General features: G+C 42.3%; 1 protein-coding gene across 3 annotated transcripts in view; it reads left to right on the top strand.

The window, feature by feature from the left end:
• The window catches only part of Rasgrf2 (Ras protein specific guanine nucleotide releasing factor 2), a 218,931-nt gene that overhangs the window by 65,906 nt on the left and 127,459 nt on the right, over positions 1-25,566 (top strand). For 2 of the 3 annotated variants that reach the window (XM_055625520.1, XM_055625519.1), the window contains exons 3-7: positions 16,881-17,028; positions 19,097-19,186; positions 22,433-22,686; positions 24,238-24,317; positions 24,725-24,918. In XM_055625520.1, the coding sequence (XP_055481495.1) occupies positions 16,881-17,028; positions 19,097-19,186; positions 22,433-22,686; positions 24,238-24,317; positions 24,725-24,918 (766 nt within the window). Of the gene's footprint in view, positions 1-14,152; positions 14,213-16,880; positions 17,029-19,096; positions 19,187-22,432; positions 22,687-24,237; positions 24,318-24,724; positions 24,919-25,566 lie in introns of those variants that run through there. The other variant, XM_055625521.1, reaches the window with a different exon arrangement.

Raw genomic sequence — 25,566 nt, 5'->3', positions numbered from 1 at the left:
CATTGATGGATTTCCATATATTGAACCACCCTTGCATGCCTGGGATGAAGCCTACTTGGTCGTGGTGGATGATATCTTTGATGTGTTTTTGGATTTGATTTGCAAGTATTTTATTGAGTATTTTTGCGTCAATGTTCATAAGAGAGATAGGTCTGAAGTTCTCTTTTTTTGTTGGGTCTTTGTGTGGTTTAGGTATCAGGGTGACAGTTGCTTCATAGAATGAGTTTGGTAATGTACCTTCTGTTTCTATTTTGTGGAATAGTTTGAGGAGAATTGGTGTGAGCACTTCTTTGAAGGTCTGGTAGAATTCCACGCTGAAACCATCTGGCCCAGGGCTTTTTTTGGAGGGGAGACTGTGAATGACTGCTTCCATTTCCTTGGGGGATATAGGGCTGTTCAGTCTTTCTACCTGATCTTGACTTAATGTTGGAAGATGGAATCTATCAAGAAAATTTTCCATTTCATTTAGGTTTTCAAATTTTGTGGCATATAGGCTTTTGTAGTATGACCTAATGATTGTTTGAATTTCCTCTCTGTCTGTAGTTATGTCACCCTTTTCATCTCTTATTTTGTTGATTTGGATAGATTCTCTCTGCTTTTTAGTTAGTTTGGCTAAGGGTTTGTCTATCTTGTTGATTTTCTCAAAAAACCAGCTTTTTGTTTCATTGATTCTTTGAATAGTTTTATTTGTTTCTAATTGATTGATTTCAGCCCTGAGTTTGATTATTTCCAGCCTTCTGCTCCTCTTGGGTGTATCTGCTTCTTTTTTTTTCTAGGGTTTTCAGTTGGGCCATTAAGTTAAGTTGTTTGTATGTGATGTTACGAATTTCTTCTTGCAGGCACTTAGTGCTATAATTTTCCCCTGAGCACTGCTTTCAATGTGTCCCATAAATTTGGGTATGTTGTGCCTTCATTTTCATTGAATTCTATGAATTCTTTAATTTCTTTCTTTATTTCTTTCTTAACCCAGCTGTCGTTGAGTAACAAGTTGTTCAGTTTCCATGTGCGTGTAGGCTGTTTGTTATTTCTGTTGTTGTTGAGGTCCAGCTTAAGTCCATGGTGGTCAGATAGAATACAAGGGATTATTTCAATCTTTTTGTATCTGTTGAGGCTTGCTTTATGACCAACTATATGGTCTATTTTGGAGAAGGTTCCATGAGGTGCTGAAAAGAAGGTATACTCTTTTGAGTTTGGATGAAAAGATCTGTAGACGTCTATTAGGTTCATTTGATTTAGGGTCTCTGTAAGTGTTTTTATTTCCCTATTTGTTTTCTGTCTAGTTGATCTGTCCCTTGGTGAGAGTGGAGTGTTGAAGTCTCCCACTATTAGGGTACTAGGATCAATGTGTGATTTAAGCTTTAATATTGTTTCATTTACGAATGTAGGTGCTCTTGTATTTGGGGCATAGATATTCAAAATTGTGATGTCCTTTTGGTGGATTTTTCCTTTGATGAGAATATAGTGGCCGTCCTTATCTTTTTTGATTAACTTGGGTTGAAAGTCTATTTTATTAGATATTAGGATGGCTACTCCCGCTTGTTTTCTGGAACCATTTGCTTGAAAGACATTTTTCCAGCCCTTTACTCTGAGGTAGTGTTTATCTTTGTTGCATAGGTGTGTTTTTTGGATGCAACAGAATGATGGATCCTGTTTCCGCAACCATTCTGTTAGTCTGTGTCTTTTAATTAGGGAGTTGAGTCCGTTGATGTTGATAGAAACTAGTGACCAACAATTGTTACTTACTTTAGATGTGGTGTTGGTGGTGTCACTGAGTTTCATTGCTTGTCTTCTTTTGGTTTTTTTGTTGTGTAGTTATCTATTTCCTCTGTTTCCTTCGATGTAGTTGTTTTCTTTGGTTTGGAGTTTCCCTTCTAATAACTTCTGTAGAGCTGGGTTACTATGTAGATATTGTTTAAATTTGGTTTTGTCTTGGAATATCTTGAATTCTCCGTCTATGTTGATTGAAAGTTTTGCTGGGTATAGTAGTCTGGGTTGGAATCTGTGGTCCCTTAAGGACTGTATGATTTCTGTCCAGGCCCTTCTGGCTTTCATAGTTTCCGTTGAGAAATCTGGTGTGATTCTGATAGGTCTACCTTCATATGTTACTTGGCCTTTTTCCCTTGCTGCTTTTAGAATTTTTTCTTTGTTTTGTAGGTTCAGTGTTTTGACTATGATGTGAAGAATTTCTTTTCTGGTCTAGTCTACTTGGTGTTCTGTAGGCCTCTTGTATGTTTATGGCCATCTCCTTGTTTAAGTTGCGAAAGTTTTCTTCTATATTTTTCTTGAAAATATTTTCCGGACCTTTGAGCCTGATGTCTTCTTTTTCTTCTACTCCTATTATTCTTAGGTTTTGTCTTTTCATGGTGTCCTTGATTTCTTGGATGTTTTGTGTTTGGAACTTTTCTGATTTTATTTTTTCTTTGAGAGACGTGTCAATTTCCGCAAGTGTATCTTCAGCTCCTGAGATTCTTTCTTCCATCTCTTGTATTCTGTTGGTGATGCTTACCTTTGTAGTCCCTGATCTTTTCTCTATGTTCTCCAGCTCCTGGTTTTTCTCTAGTTGTGTTTTCTTTATTGATTCTAATTCTGTTTTCATGTCTTGCACCATTTCCTTTATCTGTTTGAATGTGAACTCCTGCTTTTCAATGATAGCTTCTATTTTTTTGTCCATTTCCTCTCTATGTATCACTAATTGTGCCTCTACTTCTTTGGGTATAATTGCCTGTATTTCTAAGAGAGCTTTGTTTATTTCTTCTTTATTTGCCTTCATTTGTGTGGACATTTCTTTGAGAGCTTTGTGCATTTCTTCTCTGTTTGCCTCAATTTTCGTGGTCATTTCTCTGAGAGCACGATTTGTTTCCTCTTGGTTAGTCTCAATTTCTTTGGTTATTTCTCTGAGGGCTTTGTTCATTTCATCTTTATGGGCCTCTAATACCTGGAGAAACATAGTTTTGAGGTTGTTTTCTTGTATATCTAGTTAATTGAAGTGTCCATTGTTTTGTGGGGTTGCTGGTGAGGTCATTATGTCCTGATTTTTGTTGGGAGTGTTCTTATGTCTGCCTCTAGCCATCTGGTTATTTATAATCCTCACTGGTTGTTCCTCGAGATTGTAGTTTGGGCTATGATCCTCTCTTTCTGTTTTCTGGACTGTTTTTTCAGGAAGATGAGAGAGGTTCACTGCTTTGGGAGTGTGCACTGTGTTTTCAGTTTTGCCTAAGTAAGGAATGTGACGCTGGCGCTATTCGTGTGCGCTTTTAGCAGGCGCAGTGTGCATGCGCGGATTCTCTGACTATTGCAGTGGCCTGCAAGCCACTATTACGCAGTTCTGACTGAGATCCAGGGATTGTTTGCCTGGATTACCCTGGTGGACCCGCAAGGCAGAGGCTTCAATGTTGGGGTTGCTATCCCAAGAATCCCTATGATGCCCACACTAGGGGTGTGGGTGGCAGGGATCTCGTCTGGTTGCTTCTGTGGAGAGGCCCTGGGTCTGGGGCAATCTCTCCCTAGAAGGCTCACTCACTCTCTTGCAGGACCAGTTGGAATGCACAGGAGTTCCCCTTGCTCACTACTTTCTGTTTTGGTCCTGCTGCGGAAGTGCATGGGTAGGCTATCAGTCAGCTCTGTGACACTGTGGCCGCAGGACTCAGTGTCCACCTTTCCTGTGTGCTGCCTCTTTGTCCTTTCCCTCTGCCAGGAGGGGTTATGTTGACTGGTCCCTGGGTGGCTCGGGAAAGAGTTAGGATGAGTGTACTCAATCCCAGATCCCGGACCCAGATCTCTCTGCCAGAAGCAGCCTAGCGGTAGAATCTATGTTTGCTGATCCCAAGAGAGTACCGGGTAGGGTTGAGTGTCCTCAGATCCAGAGCTTGGGTTTCTCTGCTAGGGGCCGCTGGGTGAGCTGGAGAGAGGGTGCTGTGTCCTTGGCAGGCTGCCTCTCTGTCCTTCCCCTCTGACCTTCTCCTCTGCTAGGGCAAGCTTATGGAGGTGCTCTCAGGGGAGTGCCAGCAGGGGTTGGGGCTTCTCAGTCGGATCCTGAGCCCTGAGCTGGCGTTTCTCTGCCAGGTGTCGGGGAGGGGGGCGCCGGTGATAGAACTTGCTGCTAGACCTTATTGTGCTGGATCCAGGAGAATCTCAGGACGTGTAGAATGACCACAGTCCCAGATCCCGAGCTGTAGTTTGTTTGCTAGGAGCGGCCGGAAGCACTGGAGTTCCGGCACTGTGAAGCCGCTGTGCGCCTCTTTATCCTTCTCTGCTGCGGCAGGGTGATGGCGACGTTTGGGGGGGGGGTGCCCGAAAGGATTGGGTTTTCTCAGCCCCGATCTCGGGTTGGGGTACAGACAATGTGGTCTGTGGCAGATTCTGCTGGATGCCTCCTGCCTCCTCCGAAGAGGGAGTAGGGATTTTGAGCTGGGCGCGCAGCTGCTATCCGCCCGCGGTGGGAGCTCAGTTATGATGGCGGCAGGTACCCGCCGTGGTAGGAGAGACCTTCCACGGCAAGACTGGGTGATCCGTGACCAGTCTGGCAACTTTCCTTCCCCGTGGGTTTTTTTTTGTGACTGGGACTCCCAGCCTCAGGGACCCTTGTGCCCACCTCAGCCTGGGAAACTGATCGGCACAAGCAGGCTTGAGGCACCAGCCCGGAGACCCAAAGCCCGCATTAGCCGGGTTCTCTTCCGGGTCTGGCTGGGCAGCAGAGAGTGGACCTGACCGATTCCCACGCCGTGGGAGCCTCCCCTCACCTGGGAAACAAGATCGCTCGCTGTTGTTTTAGGGCCCAGAGTTCAGTCTCCTGGTCACTGCACGGAGTGTGTTGTCCTGCTTCTCAGACACGGTGGTCTCCTGGTGCCGCCATCTTGGCCCCCTCTCCCTAAGTCTGGAAGCACTTTCTTAATGTTCCTTGAGAGTCATACCTTTGTGTTGGTTCTTGTGTCAGAGTAGTCTCCTTGCCACAGTTTGCCTTTAGAGAATCTTTGGATCATTTTCTGAAAAGTTCAATTACATATTTCTTTCTCTATGCCTGATCCAGAAAATAATACCATTGGAATGAGCATTTCAGCTTGAAACTTTGACTCAGTCCAGGAATGTTGGTGTAAAGTGTTGCACACATTTGCTCAACATGATAATTGTAGAACACTAACACACGAATTCATTCCACATGTGTTATGACATGGACTGTGGGAAGCTGCTACTTAGACTCTTTTGGTTTGTGTAAGTTGAAGCCAGAGCATTTTCATAACACTTAAGTCTATGGTTATAAATGATTTGCCACTTGGGGATAGAACTTGAGCAGTACCAGTAACTGATGTTCTTTCTTTATTTTCTTAGCCATATATGTCAGACTTGATTGAAGTAGTTGAATATGTAAGACTATTCAGACCCTGAAGCCTTCTTGGCTAACATGATATCTATTTAGTGTTTTACCTGCTGGGACACTGAGTCTTCAGATCCTCAGGAGTAAGATGTCCTTGGTCTCAGAGAGGACACAATGCACTCTTTTTGAGCTCTTTCCATCTTGGCTTCAACACAAGGGCCACAGGATCTGGACTCTGGCAATTAGGAACTGAGGGATAAGGTAGTTCAGAGGTGGGTGGGCACCTACCAGTTGCCTTTTGGCCATCTGAATGTCAACAATATTAGACCAAGATGGCACCTAATACATCTTTTGCCCTCTAGCTTAGAAGAAGAAGAAATTATGAATTAGTGCAAGTTTGTGGAGCAGTTGTGGATTTGCCAGGAAAGGGAACTGAAGGTGAAATGGATCATAAGGAAGGTAAATTGGTTGGTTCCTGTGATCCACCCGGCTTGTGGCATGTAAGTCATGAGCGAATGAGTAGACATCGACCACAAGAGGATAAGGCCTGTCCTGAGAAGAGGTCTAGGTTTGGGTTGAGATCCAGAGACAGTGAACTTGGAGATGCAGAGACTGTTGTATTTTGCCCTAGTGCTGATCTGTAGCTTGCATATTTGGTGTTGGAGACTCTCCTACTGCCTTTGGCTGGTTTTCTGATTTTTTTCACATGAAGATCTGCTCAAATCTGCACCTCTGTCCTCTTTCCTCCTCTCCATGTGTGTCTCATGCCAGGATTTCAGGCTTGCTTTGAGGAGAGAGTGTTGAATGGGAAAAGTAATTGGCAGATGTACCCATTTCAGGAAGCTGTTAGGTGGTGCATGGCAAGGCCTTGACCTGCCTGACCCTTTCCTTTACCTCGTCATTCCCTAACAAGATAAGCAGAGACTTAAATCTTTCTTTCAGCTAAACCTTAATCTATTTTTCTGGGGGGAAAAAGCTTTAATGTACTCTTGGGCTTGTTCTTCTCTGTAGCCTTTTGTTGACATGTGTCTTCATCTAACTCTTTTGGCATCTACCCCGAGACTCACCCTAAGTGTGTAAAGCCACCCTTTTCTGCCTAGTGGACCATGCACTTCTTTTGATTTAATGATCAGTAGATACGTGGTGGTCTCCATTCTATTGGTCTTAAGGTCACCAACATAGTACATGTCAGAACTAGATTTCAAAACAGGTCGGGGCAACTCCAAAGCATATTCACTTAACCAGCAAGATACTTTGCCTCCATTCCGTGTAGAAGTTCACAAATGTGTATTTTCTATGTTGGACTCTCTGTGTGTCATCTCCTGCGCATCCTCCTCCTTGATGCTTGAAATCAAACTCATGGTTTGCATTCAGTGGCTCCTACTACCTTTCTTCCTACAGAACTCAGCCACTCAAGACATCAGCATGGCATCCTTCTTCCTATACTCACTCTTCACATCCAGTGAGTCATCCACGAATCCAACTTGTGGATTGTCACAAGTCTCTACTGCTGTCCATGTCTGGGGCAGTTTTCCCAGGTCAAGGTATGAATGCTGACTGCTGAGCCACCTCACCCACCCTCTCCCCAGTGTTCTGCGGTCACTATCCCCACATGGTTACCACATGGTTACCATAGTGTTCTTTATAAGAACATTTAATCAGCTGAAAGAGCCTCAATATTTACTACTGATTTAAGATATTTTATTCAATTAACTTCTTATTATCAAGAGTTTAAAAGCATATTTTAATTGATTATTTACTTTACATCCCAACTGCAGTTTCTTCTCCCTCCTCTCCTCCCAGACCTTTCCCTCATCTCTCCTCACTCCATCCACTTTTGTATGTACATTGGTGTTTGACTGCATGCATGTCTATGTGAGGGTATTGGATCCCCTGGAACAGGAGTTACAGACAGTTAGGTCCTCTTAACTGCTGAGCCATTTCTCCAGCTCAGCCCCATCCATTCTTCCTCCATTTTTCTTCAGAAAAGGGGAGGGTATTAACCAGCTCTGGCATATCAAGTTGCAGTAAGACTAGGTGCATCCTCTCCTATTGAGGCTAGATGAAACAGCTCAGTAGGACAAAATAAAAGGCAGGCAACATAGTCAGAGACAGCCCCTGCTCCCACTGTTAGGCATTCTACTTGAAGACAAAACTACACAACTGTATCACAGCTGCAGAGCACCTAAGTCAGTCCCATGCAGGCTCCCTAATTAGTGGTTCATCTCTGTGAGCCCCCGTGGGCCCAGGTTAGTTGATTTTGTAGGTTTTATTGTAGTGTCCATGACCTCTCTGGCTCCTCTAATCCTTTCTCCCGCTCTTCTGCTGGATTCCCTAAGATCTGCCTAATGTTTGGCTTTGGGTCTCTGCATCTATTTCCATCAGTTTCTGGATAAGGCCTCTCTGATGATGATTATGGTAGGCTCCTGTTTGCAAGTATAGCAGAATATCATTAACAGTATCAGGAGTGAGCTCCCTCTCATGGAATGGGTCTCAAGCTGATTTTTATTATTATTTTTTCTTCTTTATTTTAAATTTTTTATTAATTACACTTTATTTACTTTGTATCCTCCCTGTAGTTCCCTTGCTCTTCCCCTCCCAATCTCTCCCTTCCTCCTCCTTCTCCACGCATGCTCTTCCCCAAGTCCACTGGTAGGGGAGGTCTTCTTTTCCTTCCTTCTGATCCTAGTTTGTTAGGTCTCATCAGGAGTGGCTGCATTGTCTTCCTCTGTGGCCTGGTAAAGCTGCTCCCCTCTCAGGGGGAGGTGATTAAAGAGCAGGCCAATCAGTTCATGTCAGAGACAGTCCCTGTTCCCATTACTATGGAACCCACTAGGAGACTGAACTGTCATGGAGTATATCTGTGCAGGGGTTCTGGGTTATCTCCATGCATGGTACTTGGTTGGACTATCGGTTTCATGGAAGACCCATGTGCCCAGATTTTTTGGATCTGTTGCTCTCCTTGTGGAGCTCCTGTCCCCTCCGGGTCTTACTAACTTTGTATCCAGCTCCTTCATTGAAGGTGTTTATCAGCTATAGGAGTTCTTTGGTACAATTTTTGGGATCAGTTATGCATACTATCATATCGTCTGCAAATAGTAATACTTTGATTTTTTTTTTCTGTCCAATTTGTATCCCCTTGATCTCCTTTAGTTGCTCTAGCTAGGACTTCAAGTACTATAATGAATAGATACAAAGAGAGTGAGCAACCTGTCTTATCCCTGATTTTAGTGGAATTGCTTTAAGTTTCTCTCCATTTCATTTGATGTTGGCTATCTGCTTGCTGTAAATTGCTTTTATTATGTTTAGGTATGTACCTTCTATCCCTGATTTTGCCAAGACTTTTATCATGAAGGGGTGTTGGATTTTGTCAAAGGCTTTTCAGCATCTAATGTGTTTTTTTTTTCAGTTTGTTTATATGGTGGATTATGTTGACAAATTTTCATTAAAAAAAACATAAAAATTTTAATATGCAAGAGAAGAAGGGCTTGCATCATAGTTCCCTGAGTTGCTTGAAGGAATGAAAATGTGTATTATTTTAACTGATATATATTCTTACTTGATCCAATCCTCTGAGTTCTGGAGTACAGTGAGCCAGTCAACATAAGGTTTTTCCCAAGTTGAAAATTTCAAGCTTTTTATGTCACCTCCTCCCTTAGGTTCCAGGTAAAACACTCAAGTAGGAATTTTGAAGTGCTGGATGGTCCCTTCCAGTCTTACCCACACAAACTTTTCTTTCAGGGCAGAGATCTCAATGACCTGTACCATCTTTCCTGACTCCTGCCATCTTCTTCCAGGAAGGACTGACTGGCCACACCTTTGTCTGACTTTGTTACAGCCTCCTATTTCTCAAAAGGCCACAAAGACATCCTTGCATTGACTTGCTTATGTGCCTATTTCTCTCTGTTGGCCTGATGTCTTCAAAGCAAACTGTGCTCTGCTCCTCTCTTGTTTCCTGCTCTTGGCATGGTGCCCAGTTACTTTTCAGAAATGTGTATGCCATTTCAATCTGTCTCACCAAGGCAGGAGAAATATGGGATCACTTTAAAAAAATTCTTATTATATTGATGAGTAAAAATGGTATCTTATTGGAAAGAACATTTCCTTGGACATTTGTGAGATTGACCATTTTTGCTACCATCTATTTTTATTTATGTTTCCTATGGGAATTGTCATTTCATATCCTTTCCTCATTTTGTATTAATGTTTTCCCATGTTCTATCTGATCTTACAAGTTTTTGCATGATGAGTTAGTTATCTTTCTGTTCTAGTCATTGTTAATCACCTGCACTATTTTTTTGTCTTTTAGTTACCTGTGTTTTTTTTCAAAGTTTTTGAATTATGATCCAATCAAAATATATTACCTCAGAGGGAAATAATTTCAGATTATTAATTTTTTTATTTAATTGGCTTATATTTGATATACTACAAAATCTCTCATCTGAAATTATACAATTAAGAATATTTATAAGGTTTCACAATCTCAACACTAATTCCAGTTTCAACGTATAAAAATAAACAGCTGTCCTTTCCCCTCTGCCCTGAACCCCTTACCCCTAGACAGCTAGTAATCTGCTTTATTAATAGATTTTCCTATCTGGACATTTTAGATAAAAGTAAACCGCCCATGCCTGGCTTCTAGATTATTCCCCCCAATAACATTTCAAGGCCCAACCAAGTTGTGCTAATCTATCAGTTCTTTTAGCACTTAGTTGCTTTTTGTGTCTGAACTGTGGATGCATTATATTTTGTCCATGTAGTCCTCAGTTTATGAATATATGTTTTTCCCCATTATGAATAATGCTGTTATTATTATCTGTATCCAAGATACATTTTAAATTCTCTTGGATGTGTACTTATAAGAATAGTAGGCTGAATGGTAACTGTGATCAATATTTTGAGGAACTACCAAAGTATCGTTCCTAGGGACTGGGCTATTTCTCTCCAGAAATAGATGAGGGTTTTGAGTTTTCCAAATCCTTACCAACACTCCTTTCTGTCATTTTGTTTTACAAGGAGTCCTTCCAACAGACATTACACTTCCCAGCACATTCACTTTTAGAGGTGTGCCTTAAACCTTCTTCATCTCAGCCTTAATAGCTTTAGCATCACTGTCTTTCTGCTGTGTTTTCTTTTGTCACTACTTTGTCTGTTTTTCGGTTGAATTATGCTTTAGAAAGGATTATTGACAAAACCTTCACTCAGCCCAAAGTGCAACATTTAAATTATGGACTGTAACTGTGAACTGGAAAGGAACAGTGTTAGAAAAGGAGGGTTCATCTTTATAGTTGTTTCTCTTGTTATTTTCTTGTCATTCAAGTTGCCAATGACTGCAAAGAGGAGAGCTGAGAAGCAAGGAACCTGTCAGAGAGAGATTGGTGGGATAGTAGTGCCAGACCTCATGCCAAAGTGGTTCCTAAGAACTACTGATGCCAGTGCAGTGGCGATAGTGATGAGAGAATGGAAGAGTCAGAGAGTGTAGAAGGTAGTCCATTGAAGCTGAGTGACCACGAGGAAAGCTGGGCACTGGTTGGACTGCTTTGGATCAGTGGAACACATTCCCAGACAGTTGTTGCAAAGAAAGAAGCTGTAGTTTGGCTCGCTATCTCAGATGTTCTGGCCTATGATTGTTTGTTCCTGCTTGCTCCCTGGGGCTCATGGTGAGGCAGCAAGCTGCAGCAAGGGTATGAGGTAGAGCAAAGTGGTTCACCTCAAGGACACAAGGGGAAAAAGGAATGGTAAGAAGACTAAGGTCCCTCAATCCCCTTCAAAAGCCAGGTTCTTACTACCTCATAGAGACAGCAGTCTGAGACCTAGCCTTTCATACATGAGCCTTTAAGGGACAGTCAAGATGCAGACTAGAGCAGGAGGCCTGACCTTGTGTAGACAAGGCTACAGCCACCAGGATTCAAAAGTTTCTTCGTCGGACACTGTGCTGCTGCCTTCTGGGACTGGATTCTTCTCCTGCCCGAAGACATCAAGACTCTTGGGACAAGGCATGCTGATTCTAAACCATCTTCCCTATAAACCTGAGATTCCCCAGAAGTGTGGGGTTGGAATTTTTCCTTAGGGACTTTTACTAAAGTGCTCCATCTTGGGTTTTGCTACAGTTCCCTCCACACACTTGAACTAAGTAAGCAGGATCAGCATGTAGTAACCTCTTGCAAAGTGACATACATTCTGCCCTCTATAGAAACAACAAAAGACTATGGTTCTGTACCATAGCTCTTCTCTGGGCTCGTCCAGGCTTCATCTGAGTGCCCCCTTTCTCCTGTGTGGAGTAGTGGTGTTTGGGTTTGGATTATTATTGTCACACACCACTGTTCTGTAAACATGCTATATGTTGGCATTGCACAGATGATGGGTTTTCAGTTTTGCTTTTATTATGTTGACTTATACAGCTTCACTTTATTTCCCTCAGCAGTATAAAACCGCCTTCTCTTCCTTTCCCTCCTCGCTTTCTTCTTGTTCCTTTAGGTAGGTATTGAAATGAAAAAAAAAAATAGAAATAATACATTAAAAAAGCTTGGATAATATCTAGGAAATGTAAATTTTAATCAAGTAAAGTATATGTTGGAAATAGCCTAGACGAGAAACAGTAGGAAACACTCAGAAAAATCTCGAAGAGAAGTCAAGCATGCAAAGTTGGTCTGGCTGGGAAGAGACATTCATCCACTAGTGGGATTTACACAGAGGTTTGTGAGACACAGTTGAAAGGTTGCCCCAGTAGGAGTACCGTGGATCAGTAGGAGCCAGAGTCATGAGTTGCATGATAAGATGTGTAAAACTATGTAAAAGACACTGTGTTCACCAACCACAGCTTCTTTTTTCGTTCTCACGTATCAGCAGGCCTTCGGTGTGCACGTTATCTTATAGCTATTGCTTGGCAGCAGTGGGGCTAGAAGCTAGGATATCATGTGTGTGTGAGTCAGGTGCTCGATCACTGAGCCACAGTCATGCTCATCTTCATAACTATTTTCAAAACATGATTTTAAATACCTTCCAGTAATTCCTGATATGCTATACTTGTTTAACCACTTACATTTTACAAATGTGTAGACTGTCTCTTTTGTTTTAAAGAATGGATGTCTTGTTTCTTTGTACATCTTGATGAAAATCTAATATTTTTACTTATGTTATGGAAATGAAAGCCCTAAGACAAAAGATCTCATGTCCCACACCTGCTTTGATGTGCTCATGACCTTGTCTTCTGGAATGACTTGCTCTGGAGCACTGTGCCGGATTGCCCAGTCTGCTCTGCTTCTGCTCATACTGAGTGCTCATTTTTTCTAAAGGTCTTCTCCAGTTTTTCGATGAAATAGTATATCTTTTCATAAACTTATTGGCTTGTTATGCTCTATGAAGCACTTTTGTCTAAGTTTATGCAATATTATCCATTTGTTATACAAAACATTTTATTCTTGTTCTATTTTATCTTTTGCTCCTTCTGTACCTGCTGTTTATATATTTTGTGGCTCTTAAGTTAGTTGGCTTTGTCCTAAAATACCAGAATTAGGCTCTGCCAGATTTATCAACTCAACACAGTTTGTGTTGATCTCTACAAGAAGGCGAACTCGACGTAGACACTTTGTGTCTCTTCATTGTGTTTTCTCTCTTCTGATGCTGAGCTTTTGTTGCTTTTTACTGTTATTTATTATCACTTTGTGAAGTTTTACACATTTATTTCTGTTCTCTAAATTCAATCAGGTCTTTGAATTTTGCCTTAAGTGAATTCTGAAAATTAAAAAACAAAAAAACAAAAAACAGTGGGAAGTTTTGACGGCACAGTTAGACGAAGGAATAAGGTGTGTGGCTGGACAGCCCAGCAGGGCCAATGATCACTCCCGGTGTTTCATGAAGCCCTGGAAGGGAGGAACTCAAAAGACTCCCAAGAAGGAGAAAGCATGTGTGACCCTGACTTGATTCATGCTGCTGTGTGTGTGGAAACAGCACATTCTACCCCATTATTGTGAACCACCAAGTCTTTAATTGCAAAGAAAAGCAGTAAGACACATTTGCACAGTGGGCATTGCAATGTCACACACCAGCATATTAGAGCTGGCCTTTGATCCCACAGCACACGCATGATCGCAGCCCCGAGTCTCACTTCCTGCACACAGCCTCCTGTCACAGTACTCTGGGTCTCCAACCACTCTGCTTGCTTGTCAGCTGTTTCTGATTTATGGGTTAGTACATTCATTGACCTGTAGAATTTTAGCAATTAGGCTTTGTTTCCAAGCCCTTTTTTTCTGTCTGATCATTTCATTTCCATGGCAGCCTCTGCTTGCTTTGTGACTCTTAATATCCTTCCTATCTCTCTGAAGATAGTGTGTCTCAGCCACCAGAATGACCCTTGCTGCTTGAGGCAGCTTTTCTGTTTGTTCATTTGGGACTGTCTCTGCTGTCTGTTGCTGATTAATGGTTTACCCCATAATGATTAACACAAGAAGGAACTCATTATCCACCACAGCTTCTGCATGCCAGCTGTCTTACGGAGGATTAACCTGAGCCTCTCCTCAGAAGTTTCTCAGAAGCTACTGAGCAGGTCTGTGGACTCGTCTGAATGCATAGGTTAGGTAGGTCTGCTGCTGTCTAAGTCATGTAGCTGCCAGCTGAGTTTGCTTCCCTCTGTGCTGTGCTGAGCTGAGTCTCTAGCTGACTGTTGGTGAGAGACCTCCCTCTGTTTCTATTCAGCATGAGCCTCTGGATAGAGCAGGGCACAGCCAGGCAGATGGCTCCCTTCTGAGCAAACCAGCAGGAGCTGGCAGCAAAACCATCAAAAGACCACAAGAGATGGCAATGGAGATGGGAACCAGAGTCTTTCGTGGACTCACCTTGGAAGTTCCATCCACCCCTTTGCTACACTTCATAATAAACATGTTTCCAGCCGCTGAGTTTGTGGTAAGCTGCTTCATGATAGAGTGCTCCTGCATGGTTCAACTGCCAAGTACCTTTTTTGGTTTCTCCTTGTGTCGCTAGTGAATGTCAGGACTGACCTAAGCTCTGTTCTCTCCCTTAGCCTAGCCTTCTTTAGGAAGGTGGCCAGGGTTCCTACAGAGAAGCAGATCCTGGGCTGTGATCTGGGGGTGTGGAGAAGGGTGCCTCCCTGACATTCTGCAGGTCCTCTTCTTGAGTCCATGCTAGCTTCTGTTCTTGCATTCGCTGATCCTATGTTTGGTGCTTCTTTGGACCAACTCTGGCTAGAGCTATCTCATATTCTCATGTGGGGTTCTACACCTTTCATTTCCTCTCCTACTATTTTCCCACCAAATAAATTCTGCTCACCTTTTTTTTTTCACTGAAGTTCATAAAATACTTGGTCTGTTAACAGTGTGTTTTTCAATACTGTAAGAGTTTTGTTCATTAAGAGCAAACAAATGAGCAAGTCAATTTTCCAACATTTCCATGGAACCTTGGAAAAGAAGGGCAGCCAGTGTCAGTCATGACTCCACAGCTCAGCTCTGAATCTTGGCCTGGACTTTCCATATCTTTTCTTTTCTTTTCTTTTCTTTTTTAAATAAAACAAAACACTATTCTGATCCCTAATGCTGATCTAATACATTTGTAAACACTTTCACAGATCTCTGGTAAAATCGACAGGAAAGGACAGAATTTTTACAATTCCGTTGCTCATGCTCTGTTACTACTTCTTCACTTTAGAGCAGTGGATCTCAACCTTTCTAATGCCGTGACCCTGTAACACAGTTCCTAATGCTGTAGTGACCCCCAACCATAAAATTATTTCATTGCTACTTCATAGTTTTTCTACTGTTGTGAATCTTAATGAAAATATTTGATATGCAGGATATCTGATATGCGACCCCTCTGAAAGGGCTGTTTGACCCCTGATGGGGTCATTACCCACAGATTGAGAACCACTGCTTTAGAGGAAGGTTTGTTTATGAGGAGTGTGACTGCTTCTATCTTCTTTAAACTTTCTTACTGGTGCATAGTCCTTCTTTCTAAGCTCAGAGGGTGATTTCTTAGAGCAGATGACTTGAGAATGCTGCTAACTCATGATCCTCTTTAAGGCAAGCACACATGATGTCAGTGTGGAGGGTGTCAGATGACATGGCTACAGTTGTGACTTTGGCATGGCCCTAAGACATCAGAATCTTAAGGAATACAATGCTATTTCAAAGTGGTTGGGTTAGAAAGAGAATTTACTAGCAGCAAGCTACCTATCTCTCTCCAGGGTGACAATGTAGTCAGGTGTCATGGAAGCCCGTGGAAACCTGGGCAGCTGTCACCTTTTTGTCTCAGACATCTGCTTGTTCGTGCTTGCTTTTCTGACACCTGCATATGCTTTTCTGCCTCAGCAGACTTGCTGTCATCACTTTGGGATGAGGTGGTTGAGCTGGGCTTCCCAACAAAGGCAGCCTGAGTTTCCAGGTCCATATCCTGTCACTTAAAGTAAAGAAAACGAGAGTCTGTGAAGAGAGATTCTAGTTGGCATAGCTTGCATCAGGAACCTCTTCTTAGGTTTGCTCACCATGGTCTTCAGGGAGGTTTTAGAATACAAACATGGCTGCAGCAGGTCAAAGTCCCAAAGAAAAGGCAAGGAGCCTAAAGATTTGGCAGACGCCTCTGGAGGGATTTTGGCATGTGGCTAATAACATGGAATCAGGTCAAACAGACTTGATTTGGTCCTAATGTTGCCACTTACCAGCTGTCCGAACTGGGGCCAATATGCACTCTGAGAACCAAATTCTTCTTTTATTGATTGGGATCACTAATCCCACCTCTTGCATTGTAAGCAGGATGCAATGAGAAAATGCATGATATATACTATACACCCAACAAGTAGTGTCATGTTAATCATTACTGTTATCAAGCTATAAGAGGATCTGGTGCAAGATTCCAGGTAGCTTACCATTGCATTGTACTCCAGGCACCTGGACATTGTATCACATTTCAGGTGCCTCAACGTTGCATTACCAATGAAAACTAAGAGCAGATTTTCTCCTTACCATGTTTAGCTGAAGAAATTGACACAGGTTTAACTTTCCCTATCACATGTGTGACTTACGCTCACTTTCAGAACAGAGTAGTGGATGGTATGTACTCCACAAAGAGTTCCATAAAGCTGGTGGTCTCTAGGAGAGCCATATAGTTCCTCCTGAGCAGTTCCTGTTCTCAGGGTTGTACCATTCATTTTGGTTGATAGAGGATCACTATCACAGGTTAATATTGTGCTCTGTAGAATACTGTGAATATCATCCTGGAAGACCTCTGGCATCAATTCAAAAACACTTCAGTCTCTTCTTCAAAGAAGACATACTCCTTTCATAATAGAATCTTTCAGAAGTCCTTTGTAGCTTTTCTCACGGTCATGTTAAAATTGTGGGGGGGGGGCAGCCAACATTAAATAGCTTCTTTGTTGGAGATATATAAGATGCTAATACTGAAACTCTATATAAGTAAGATGTCAACTGTTTGATTTAGGATAGTTTATAAGGTAGAACTAGTCTAACAACATTTGTGGATCCCTTTTTAAATGTGTGTGCGCTATGCTATGCGAAATTGTGATAAAGCAACAGTTCACTGACCGTGTGATTTTTCTCCTAAGTTATGCGGACATTTTGATTGAGAGGGAAGTGTTAATGCAGAAGTACATTCATCTGGTTCAGATTGTGGAGACAGAAAAAATTGCCGCTAACCAACTCCGACATCAGCTTGAAGATCAAGATACCGAAATTGAAAGGCTTAAATCAGAGGTATTTCCCAGTTGAAGATTCTGTCGCACTGTTTCCTGTCTACTGTCACTTCCTTGTGATTATCTGTTGCATATTCAGGAGAAAAATTTAATCTCATGCTGAGTTCTTCTGCTATCAACAGATGAATGACGGGGCTGCTGGTCTAGATGTGAATCCATTGTCTGCTTCAGGTTAGGTAAACTGCTGCTATAATAGAGCAGCTACCGCGATAAATGCACTGTCTTCCGTTGTTATTTGTGTCCCTCATGCCATCCATTAAATCAGAAACACAGCATATACTTAACAGTCTTCAGACAGACTCTTGAAGTAGCAACTGTGAGTCTAGTTAAAGCCCAAAATGATAACCAAGGAAGGACCAGAAGAGAATTCAGAAATACTTTACTTATTTACCATCTAAAGGCTTTTCCTTCTGCGGAAAAGCACATTTGGGACAAACAAGAAGACATTAATTGACTATGGGGCATTTCTGACTCTCTGTTGATCCCTATTGCCTCAGTGTGCACTTCTGGGGAACCCCACAGTGATGTTACTGTTAAGTGACAGTGTAGGTAGTCTTTGAATCTATTGCCGTGGCACTGAGCCTGGGTCCTCTTCTGCCCCAGGTCTCCATCTCTGTCTTCCAGGCTGTCAGGTGGGTGCTCACAGAGAGCATGCAGTAACTGGAAGAATGGAGGAAGAATGAGGACTAGATGCTCCTCTCTGTTCTAAGCAGATGTGCATTTGTGTCTCTTCAATTTAAAGAAGGCTATGGGGTCCAGGAGGTAGTTGTGGATCCTTGCTGACAGGCTCCTTCGCTTTGGCCACTGTCTTGTCAGACGTTTTCTTTTTCATCCACGTACACCTCCCTGTGGCTCACTGTGTAGGGTTCGCCTGCTGTTCTCAGGTTCGTCCCCAGTATGGAGCGCAGCGCAGCTGGCTCCGGCAGGGACGCAAGAACGACTCTAGGGATGATGAGTTGCCGAGAGTTCAGTGCATCATTAGACTTGTCAGCCTCGTCTGTGTAACCCTGATAGTCGACGCAGTGAGAACAGCAACAGAAAACTTAACAAACCTGCATTTTAAAAGACTATATCAGGCACTGTAATTTGAAACAAAATGATTGTGTTCTTTCTTTGCCCCAGCATACTGTCTACTGACTGGAGCAGGTTGGTATTAACACCACGAGAAGAACTCAGCCCCAGGAGGCTCTCCCCAGTACTTGCTTGTGTGTGTTTATCTGTCCTCACTGTGTTCTGCTTTAGTCAGAATATAAACTGCAGCGAGACGCTGTCAGTGGCAGGTATGCCTTTTGTGGCTGCTTGGCAGAAATTATTTCCTATTCTATTATCTTCCCATTGTCTCCTAGAAAGTGGAGGTAGAGTGTATTTGGTTTGGGGGACAAGATCCAAAGACAGGTCACAGGGGGCAGTTATGCTCTTCTGACATTTCCAGTACTGGCTTCTCAATGGTTCTGTTTAAATTCATATGAACCATGATTGAGGCAAAACTAGATTGAGGTACTGCTGTCAAGGCAAGAAGCCACTTGGTTTTAGATTCTCCCTTACATGTCACACGAGGTGGATGTTAGCAAAAAGACCCAGGTTTTTACAGTCCTTTCTGCTTCTTTGAAATAACCCTTTTCAGATGGCTTCTACTAACCCCAAGGCTCTGAGGTTGCCATAGTACCCACCATTTTCCCAAGGAGATACAGAAGGAGCATGGGATATGCACTTCAAAGGCCACAGGCTTATCACAAGAGCTTTGAGTTGAATGTCTCTGTCTGTGGAGACTACAGGGCTTCATGGCAGCTGCCTTCAAGGAAGGTTCTGAGGAGACCATGGCCTGGTTTGTCAGCACTAAATTCTGGGCTAGTATTTCTCCTAAGGCAGATCTCCTAAGTGCAGCACTTCCTGTCAGCACTCAAAACACCAGGCTTGGAGTAAGACTCAGAGTCCCTGCATCTTAGCACCAGGGGAGGAGAGGATGCATCCAGTGAAGGTTTCTGGAAGTCTTTGAAAGCAAAACTTCTGTGTCTTGAAAGTAAGAGGCCATTCTCCAAATCCCGAACTGGACCTGTCTTGTGTTACAGATTGTTGCTCTTAATAAAACCAAGGAACGGATGCGCCCTTACCACAGCCATCAAGAGGATGAGGATCCAGACATCAAGAAGATTAAGAAGGTAGGAGGAGGGAGGCTTCTGGGAGAACGGTGACCAGCTGTCTGCTCTGTGGTGATGGCGTTGTTACTAGGTCCCTCAGCTGCGAACAGCCTTGGTGTTTCTGATAGCACCCAGACTGTCCCTTCATTGGGATCCACACTGGTCTGGAAAATTTTAGCCAGATATTTCTTTCCAATTCTAGAACTTCCTTTCTAGACCCTGAGAAGAATGCTACAAACACACATCGAGACAGCAGTGTTCTCTATTGGGTTAAGGAAGTACTGATTTTGTCATATTCATGGTTGGGGAGAAATTGTATTTCTGTATTAGATAATTATTTCCTGCTGCTGTAACAAACTTTAACCAAATGTGGCTCAGAATTTGGAATAGATTCTTTGGGTTGAGTTGAACATTTTCAATTTAAGAAATAAAAAAGTAAAATAAAACTATTATTTTCTTGACATCAGAATCTTTTATTTGAACCTGGTTTGTGACATTGCATTCCAAGACTAATGCAATTGGTTTTCTTTTCATAGCATGCAGTTAAATGTAAACAAGGATCTTAATAATATCCAAGTTTCAGCCTTGTTATAGGAGCTGACCTATTAGTAAATAAACAAGGCAACTATTGTTCATCAGGGAACACCTGCCAAAGTGAATATAAAGATTTTTACTTAACACAAATTTTAATTGAGTTGTATTTTCCAAAACTACTTCTATTAAATAAGACAATAATAAAAGAAAAAACGCACCGTTTTGAACCTTTGTTGTGCTCTGAAGAAACAACTTTAAACCTTTTTTGAACTTGTTAATATTTAAAAACTAACTTTATTATTCTTATGTCCCAAAACGTATAAATGGTGTATGTGGAAAAGGATGTTTACAAACATATCCACTTATATCCTCTAATCTTGGTAAAATGTAGCTTTTAGGAGATCACAACTTAAAATTGCTTATAATTCACAAAAATGTTCTTTAGAATTCTCAAAATAGTATGCATAGATCTTCATTCAATTCTATTGAAATGTGCTTAATTTTTATTGTTTGAGTATGCCAACTTTAATAGCTGTATGGAAACCAATGCTGTAGTGTCAAAATTAGAAGGCGTGTGGCAGTACCTTAAGTGTGGCAAAATTAAATGCCTGATAATTTATGTCATGTGACTGAAAGATTTAAAAAAAGAATGTTGAATAGATAAAAATCATACTAATGGGATCAGTTAGGGAATTAAAGCTTTTATTAATGTGTGACTCTGAAATATGCCTCCTTATAGAATCTGTCATCTCTAAATTGCCACATCTTAATTACATATCCTGTATTTTTTTTATTTATAGAGGACTTTTTATTTGGGGGTCCATTCTGAGGACAGAGAATTGGAGTTCAAGGTAGCCCTGCTGGTTAGTGACAGAGCTTTTGAGTGAAAGATGATAATATATAGATTTTTTTTCTCAGTGTTTCACAGTTACCTGGACATTTAAGAGATATTCAGCAAATGTTTGGCCAAACCACACAAGCTAATGCACTTTTTCAGATTTGTCAGTTTTTCTATTATGGACAGGAAATTCAGATCCATTTTAAGGGCTATATGATGCTTCTATAAAAAGTTTTTATGTTAAATTATTTTTTAAAATTTGTTTATCATAGCAAATGGCTAATATATGTCTTGCCCACACAGCTGAAAAGAGTTTAAGGAAGGAGCCATGCAAAGACACTGACTCTGCTTGCAGCTTTCCCAACCACGTAGCTTATCTGAGACCTCAGATTGCTCATCTGTAGGAGTGATTGGATGAGCTGATTTCAACACTTATTTTTTAGGCTTAAATAAGCAAAGCGAAACAAGATACAGCATCAACACAAAATAAAATTAGCTGGTTTAAAATGGGCAAAGTAGTTGAATAGAACACTATTCGCAGTGTTTCACAATGGTCAGCTAGCACACGAGAAGTTCAAGCCACACCCACAGAGCCAGTGCCTCACTCACTAGGTTTGTAAACAAAATCAAGAAGAAAATGATATGCTTTGGCAAGAATATGAAGAAACTGGGATAACCGTGATGTGGGTTGTTAAATGAAAAATAGACTTCGATGAAATTCAATACTGCACTTTCCAGCGATTCTATTTCTGAGTATATTTCAGAAAAAAAATGACAAAATGAGCTTCATGTTGAGGAGATATTGACATAGTCGTGCTCATAGCAGCACTGTTCAGAACAGCTAAGAGGTGGGAGCAAACATAACCCCCCCAGATACGAGTAAGACAAACGTGTAACATTCACGCACATCACCCTTAAAACACCCAGACATCCTGGCACAGTCTTCAACATGGCTGAACCTTGAAGACACTGTAGGAAACTAAATTAGTCAGTGGTAGAAAGATAAATAGTGGAAGAATCCATTTAGAGTTAAAGTCACAAAGCAGAAAGTAGACTGGTAGTTTCCAGGACCAGGAAATATCTATGGAGTTGTTCATTAACAGGTTCAGAGTTTCAATACAGCAGAGCAGAGATCTTGCAAATATTGAATACCCCAACAATAATGAAATGTGTAGATGAGAGTTGTTAAGACGAGGTTGGAGAGATGGTCCTGTGGTTAGGAGGTCTTCCAGCTCCTGCAGAGAACCACGACTGGTCCCCAGCACCCACGGTGCCTTATAGCCGTCTGTGACTCCAGTTGAGGGGATGCAAGGCTCTCTTCTGGCTTCTTTGGGCTCCTGCATATACATGATGTGTACATAAACTCACACACTCACAAACAAAGAAATGATAAAATCATTTTCTAAAAGATGGGCCTGGGAATATAGCTCAATAGTGGAGCACTTGCCTGGCATGTGTAAGACGCCAATATTACACTTAAAAAAATTAAGCTTTTACACTTAAAAATTTATTAAGATGATAAATTTTGTATTACTTTTTAACCAGAAACAAAAATGTATAGGATTCTTTATTGTTAAAATTAAACCTTTATTATTTAAATATATTAGCTAAGTTTTGAAATATTATTATTAGTAGAATATTCTAGTGTCTATATAAGATAAGCCTAATGCATTTAAGTTATTGTAGAAATTTGTGAACCTCAGAAAAAGATAAAATGTTTAAAGTCATTTTTTTCCTGCTATTTGAAGAAAGCTTGCTGTTGCTCATTGTATTGAAAGCATCACCGTGTCATCCTAAAGGTGGCATTTGAAAGATTCATGAGGTATGCGCTCGCTCCCGGTTTGACAGCAAATCTCATCTCCCATCCCGGGCTCCTTCCCTTCCTCATTCTGCAGGTTCAGAGCTTCATGAGAGGATGGCTGTGCAGGAGGAAGTGGAAGAGCATCGTGCAGGACTACATCTGTTCTCCGCACGCCGAGAGCATGAGGAAGAGAAACCAGATAGTGTTCGCCATGGTGGAAGCCGAGTCGGAGTACGTGCACCAGCTCTACATCCTGGTCAACGGTTTCCTCAGGCCCCTGCGGATGGCAGCCAGCTCCAAGAAGCCCCCCATTCGCCATGATGACGTCAGCAGTATTTTTCTCAACAGGTTTGCCTTTGCATAAATGAACAGTTTCGTAATAACTCATTAGGATTTCCTGAAAAACATCCCTACTGCTGTCTGAAAAGATTGGGTCTCACAGATTCACCTTTGTGGTTCTCCTGTTACGAAGACAGGTGGTGGCGCACAGCTTTAATCCGGGTGCTCTGGAGGCAGAGGCCGGTGGATCTCTGAGTTGCAGGCCAGCCTGGTCTACAGAGCAAGTTCCAGGACTGCCAGGGCGTCACAGAGAAACCTCATCGAGAGAGAGAGAGAGAGAGAGACAGAGAGAGAGAGAGAAAGAGAGCCGGAGGGAGGGCTGGAGGCAAGCATACACACTAATACGAAGAGAGAATCCTTGATTTTAGCTCTGCAGTAAGCATTTGCAGTGCCCTTTTTGCTGAAGACCAATAAGTAGACAAGGCAGAAAATGACTGCCTTTGTGACATTTATATTTTGACGTGAGAACACAAATGAACAGTGATTAAATGAAAATATGTTGTATATTATCCAATGATCAATGCTGTGGAGAAAAATGAAACAGAGGAAGAAGTGGAGGAAGGGAGGCTTCCCAATTATTTATTTGTTTTTGAGACAGTAATTACTGACATGACTCAAAAGTCAAAACAGTGGGGAGGGGGTTGCTTTGAAGTTGTTCTCGCCCTCAGTCTCCTTCAGGCAGTGCAGTTGGCATTTTGGCCACAGCTGTCCAAGCATGTGTGGCTGGCAACGTGGGTAAGACTGTGAACCACACCCTCTGACAGTGAGCATCCAGGCGGGTGGCCCTTGGTTTCAGCAGCCCCATGAGTTGCTTCCATGAGACTGCTTGATCTAGATCACTAAGGGCCAGGAGAACACTGTTTACGTTCAGAATGTAAATGTTAGACCTCGTGACTGGTGGCTGAGGCTGTGGGCGCTGTGCACAGACCAGCCACTGTGTACCATACCTAGCCCTCGATGGAGAATTGAGGGACATTTTTAATGGGTGGCCATACATGGTGTCTGTTGTCCTGGCTGCTGTTTAGATTCCCTTGTCTTTGAAGTGAAGCCAAGGCAGGCCAATTATCTTGAATCTCAGCAGAGCTTACACTTAAGAAAATGTAATGCTCCCAATTATGTACAACACTTGTTTAACGTTTTTCTCTAACTCAGGTACGAAATATGAAGGTGAGTGCATTCATTAGCTGGGTTTCAGTGTAGGAAAGAGCAGTCCCTCTCTTAATACAGGAAATCCTCTGCTTAGGGTTTGTTGGAAGGGCTGGGAAAGTAAAGCTCTCCTAAAAATGTCACGCTTAAGAGCATGGGACCACGAATAGGACCCTGAAGCAGATTGGGAGCTTCCTCATCTCCTGACTTTGCGGTTCATCTTGGTCTCCTTTGGGTTTCTGAGCTAACAGAGAAATTCCTGTCTGAGGCAGGTAGTAGTCCATGCAGTACATAGTTTGGAGGCCTATGAGGCCAGCATACCACATAAATATGGTAAGGCTAAGCGAATGTTGGGCTTCTCACAGAAGCAGTACCTAATGTTATTAAATGGTACTGTTTTTCTATTTTTTATAGTGAAACGATCATGTTTCTTCATGAAATATTCCATCAAGGACTAAAGGCAAGGCTGGCAAATTGGCCTACTTTGATTTTAGGTAAGTCGCTCTTTAAGGATATAGAGGTCTTCTTGAATGTTAGAGTTACAGTATGTGATAGTCAGCCTGGACCACCTAAACTTCACTGCTGACTTAAGAGTTTCCTTAGACACTGGGAATCTGCTTGATGCACCAGACCATGTCTCTGTAGCTGCCTGCTGATGCTTTACCCTGGGCTGTCATAGAGAGTGGGGAGGCTGGAGTCACATTATGCTGTAGGGAAAATCCTCCCCAGTCTGTCCTCCAGGCAGGACAAGTAGGGCCCTGAGCTATATGGTGCTGGAAGGCACTTTTCACAGTAAGTCACCAAGCACCAAGGGCAACTGCCATGTTTCCTTCTGTCTTCCAGCAACTGCCATGTTTTCTTCTGTCTTCCAGCAACTGTCATGTTTTCTTCTGTCTTCCAGCTGACCTATTTGACATTTTGCTGCCCATGCTGAACATTTATCAAGAATTCGTGCGTAATCACCAGTACAGCCTCCAAGTACTTGCCAACTGTAAGCAAAACAGAGACTTTGACAAGCTCTTAAAACAGTATGAAGCCAACCCTGCCTGTGAGGGGAGGATGCTGGAGACATTCTTGACCTACCCAATGTTTCAGGTAAACCAGTTAGTTCTCGCTCAGCTTCGCCAACTCTATGCCGTCCACGATCTGTGCAGCATATAGAAGAAACTGGGCATTTTTCCAGAGCTGGGGATTGAACCTAGGGCTTTGAGCACGCTAAGCAAGCAGTCTACCGATGAGATACACCTCCAGCTCCGAAAGCAGGCATGTTTTTGAGGGAAATAATTTAGGAATGATATAAATATATTATTTTTAAGCAGCAAATTCTCTTTATAGAATGATTCCACACAGACCTCTTTCATGGCGTTTCCACCTCCAGCATGTTTAAAAATATTATTAGGCTCACAGAAATAGGATTCTGTGCAGATGCACTAGTTTATGCTGGTTATGCAAAAGGCTCTCTGGAACCGGAATGGCTGCTGGGAAGTCTCTTTGTCCAACCCCTCCTCCCAGCAGCAGCAGGATTACTGTTGAGTTTCTCCTGGCTGGGGCTTTGGAGAACAAAACTAGGCCTTCTTAATCCCACAGGCTGTGGAGGCTCCAGAGCCAGAAGGCACTTGCTGGACCTGGATGTCGTGAGGACCTGGTCATGTTGTCCTTCTTAAGACAGGGCTGTGCCCTGGTGTTCACTCCTGGGGACTAGTGAAACACGCAGGATGAAGCACACATGCTCTTTCCTGCCTT

The sequence above is a fragment of the Psammomys obesus genome, unplaced genomic scaffold (genome assembly GCF_907164565.1).
Source record: "Psammomys obesus unplaced genomic scaffold, mPsaObe1.curated_primary_1811, whole genome shotgun sequence".
NCBI classification, from domain to species: domain Eukaryota; kingdom Metazoa; phylum Chordata; class Mammalia; order Rodentia; family Muridae; genus Psammomys; species Psammomys obesus.
This window is presented reverse-complemented; position numbering and strand designations above follow the sequence as displayed.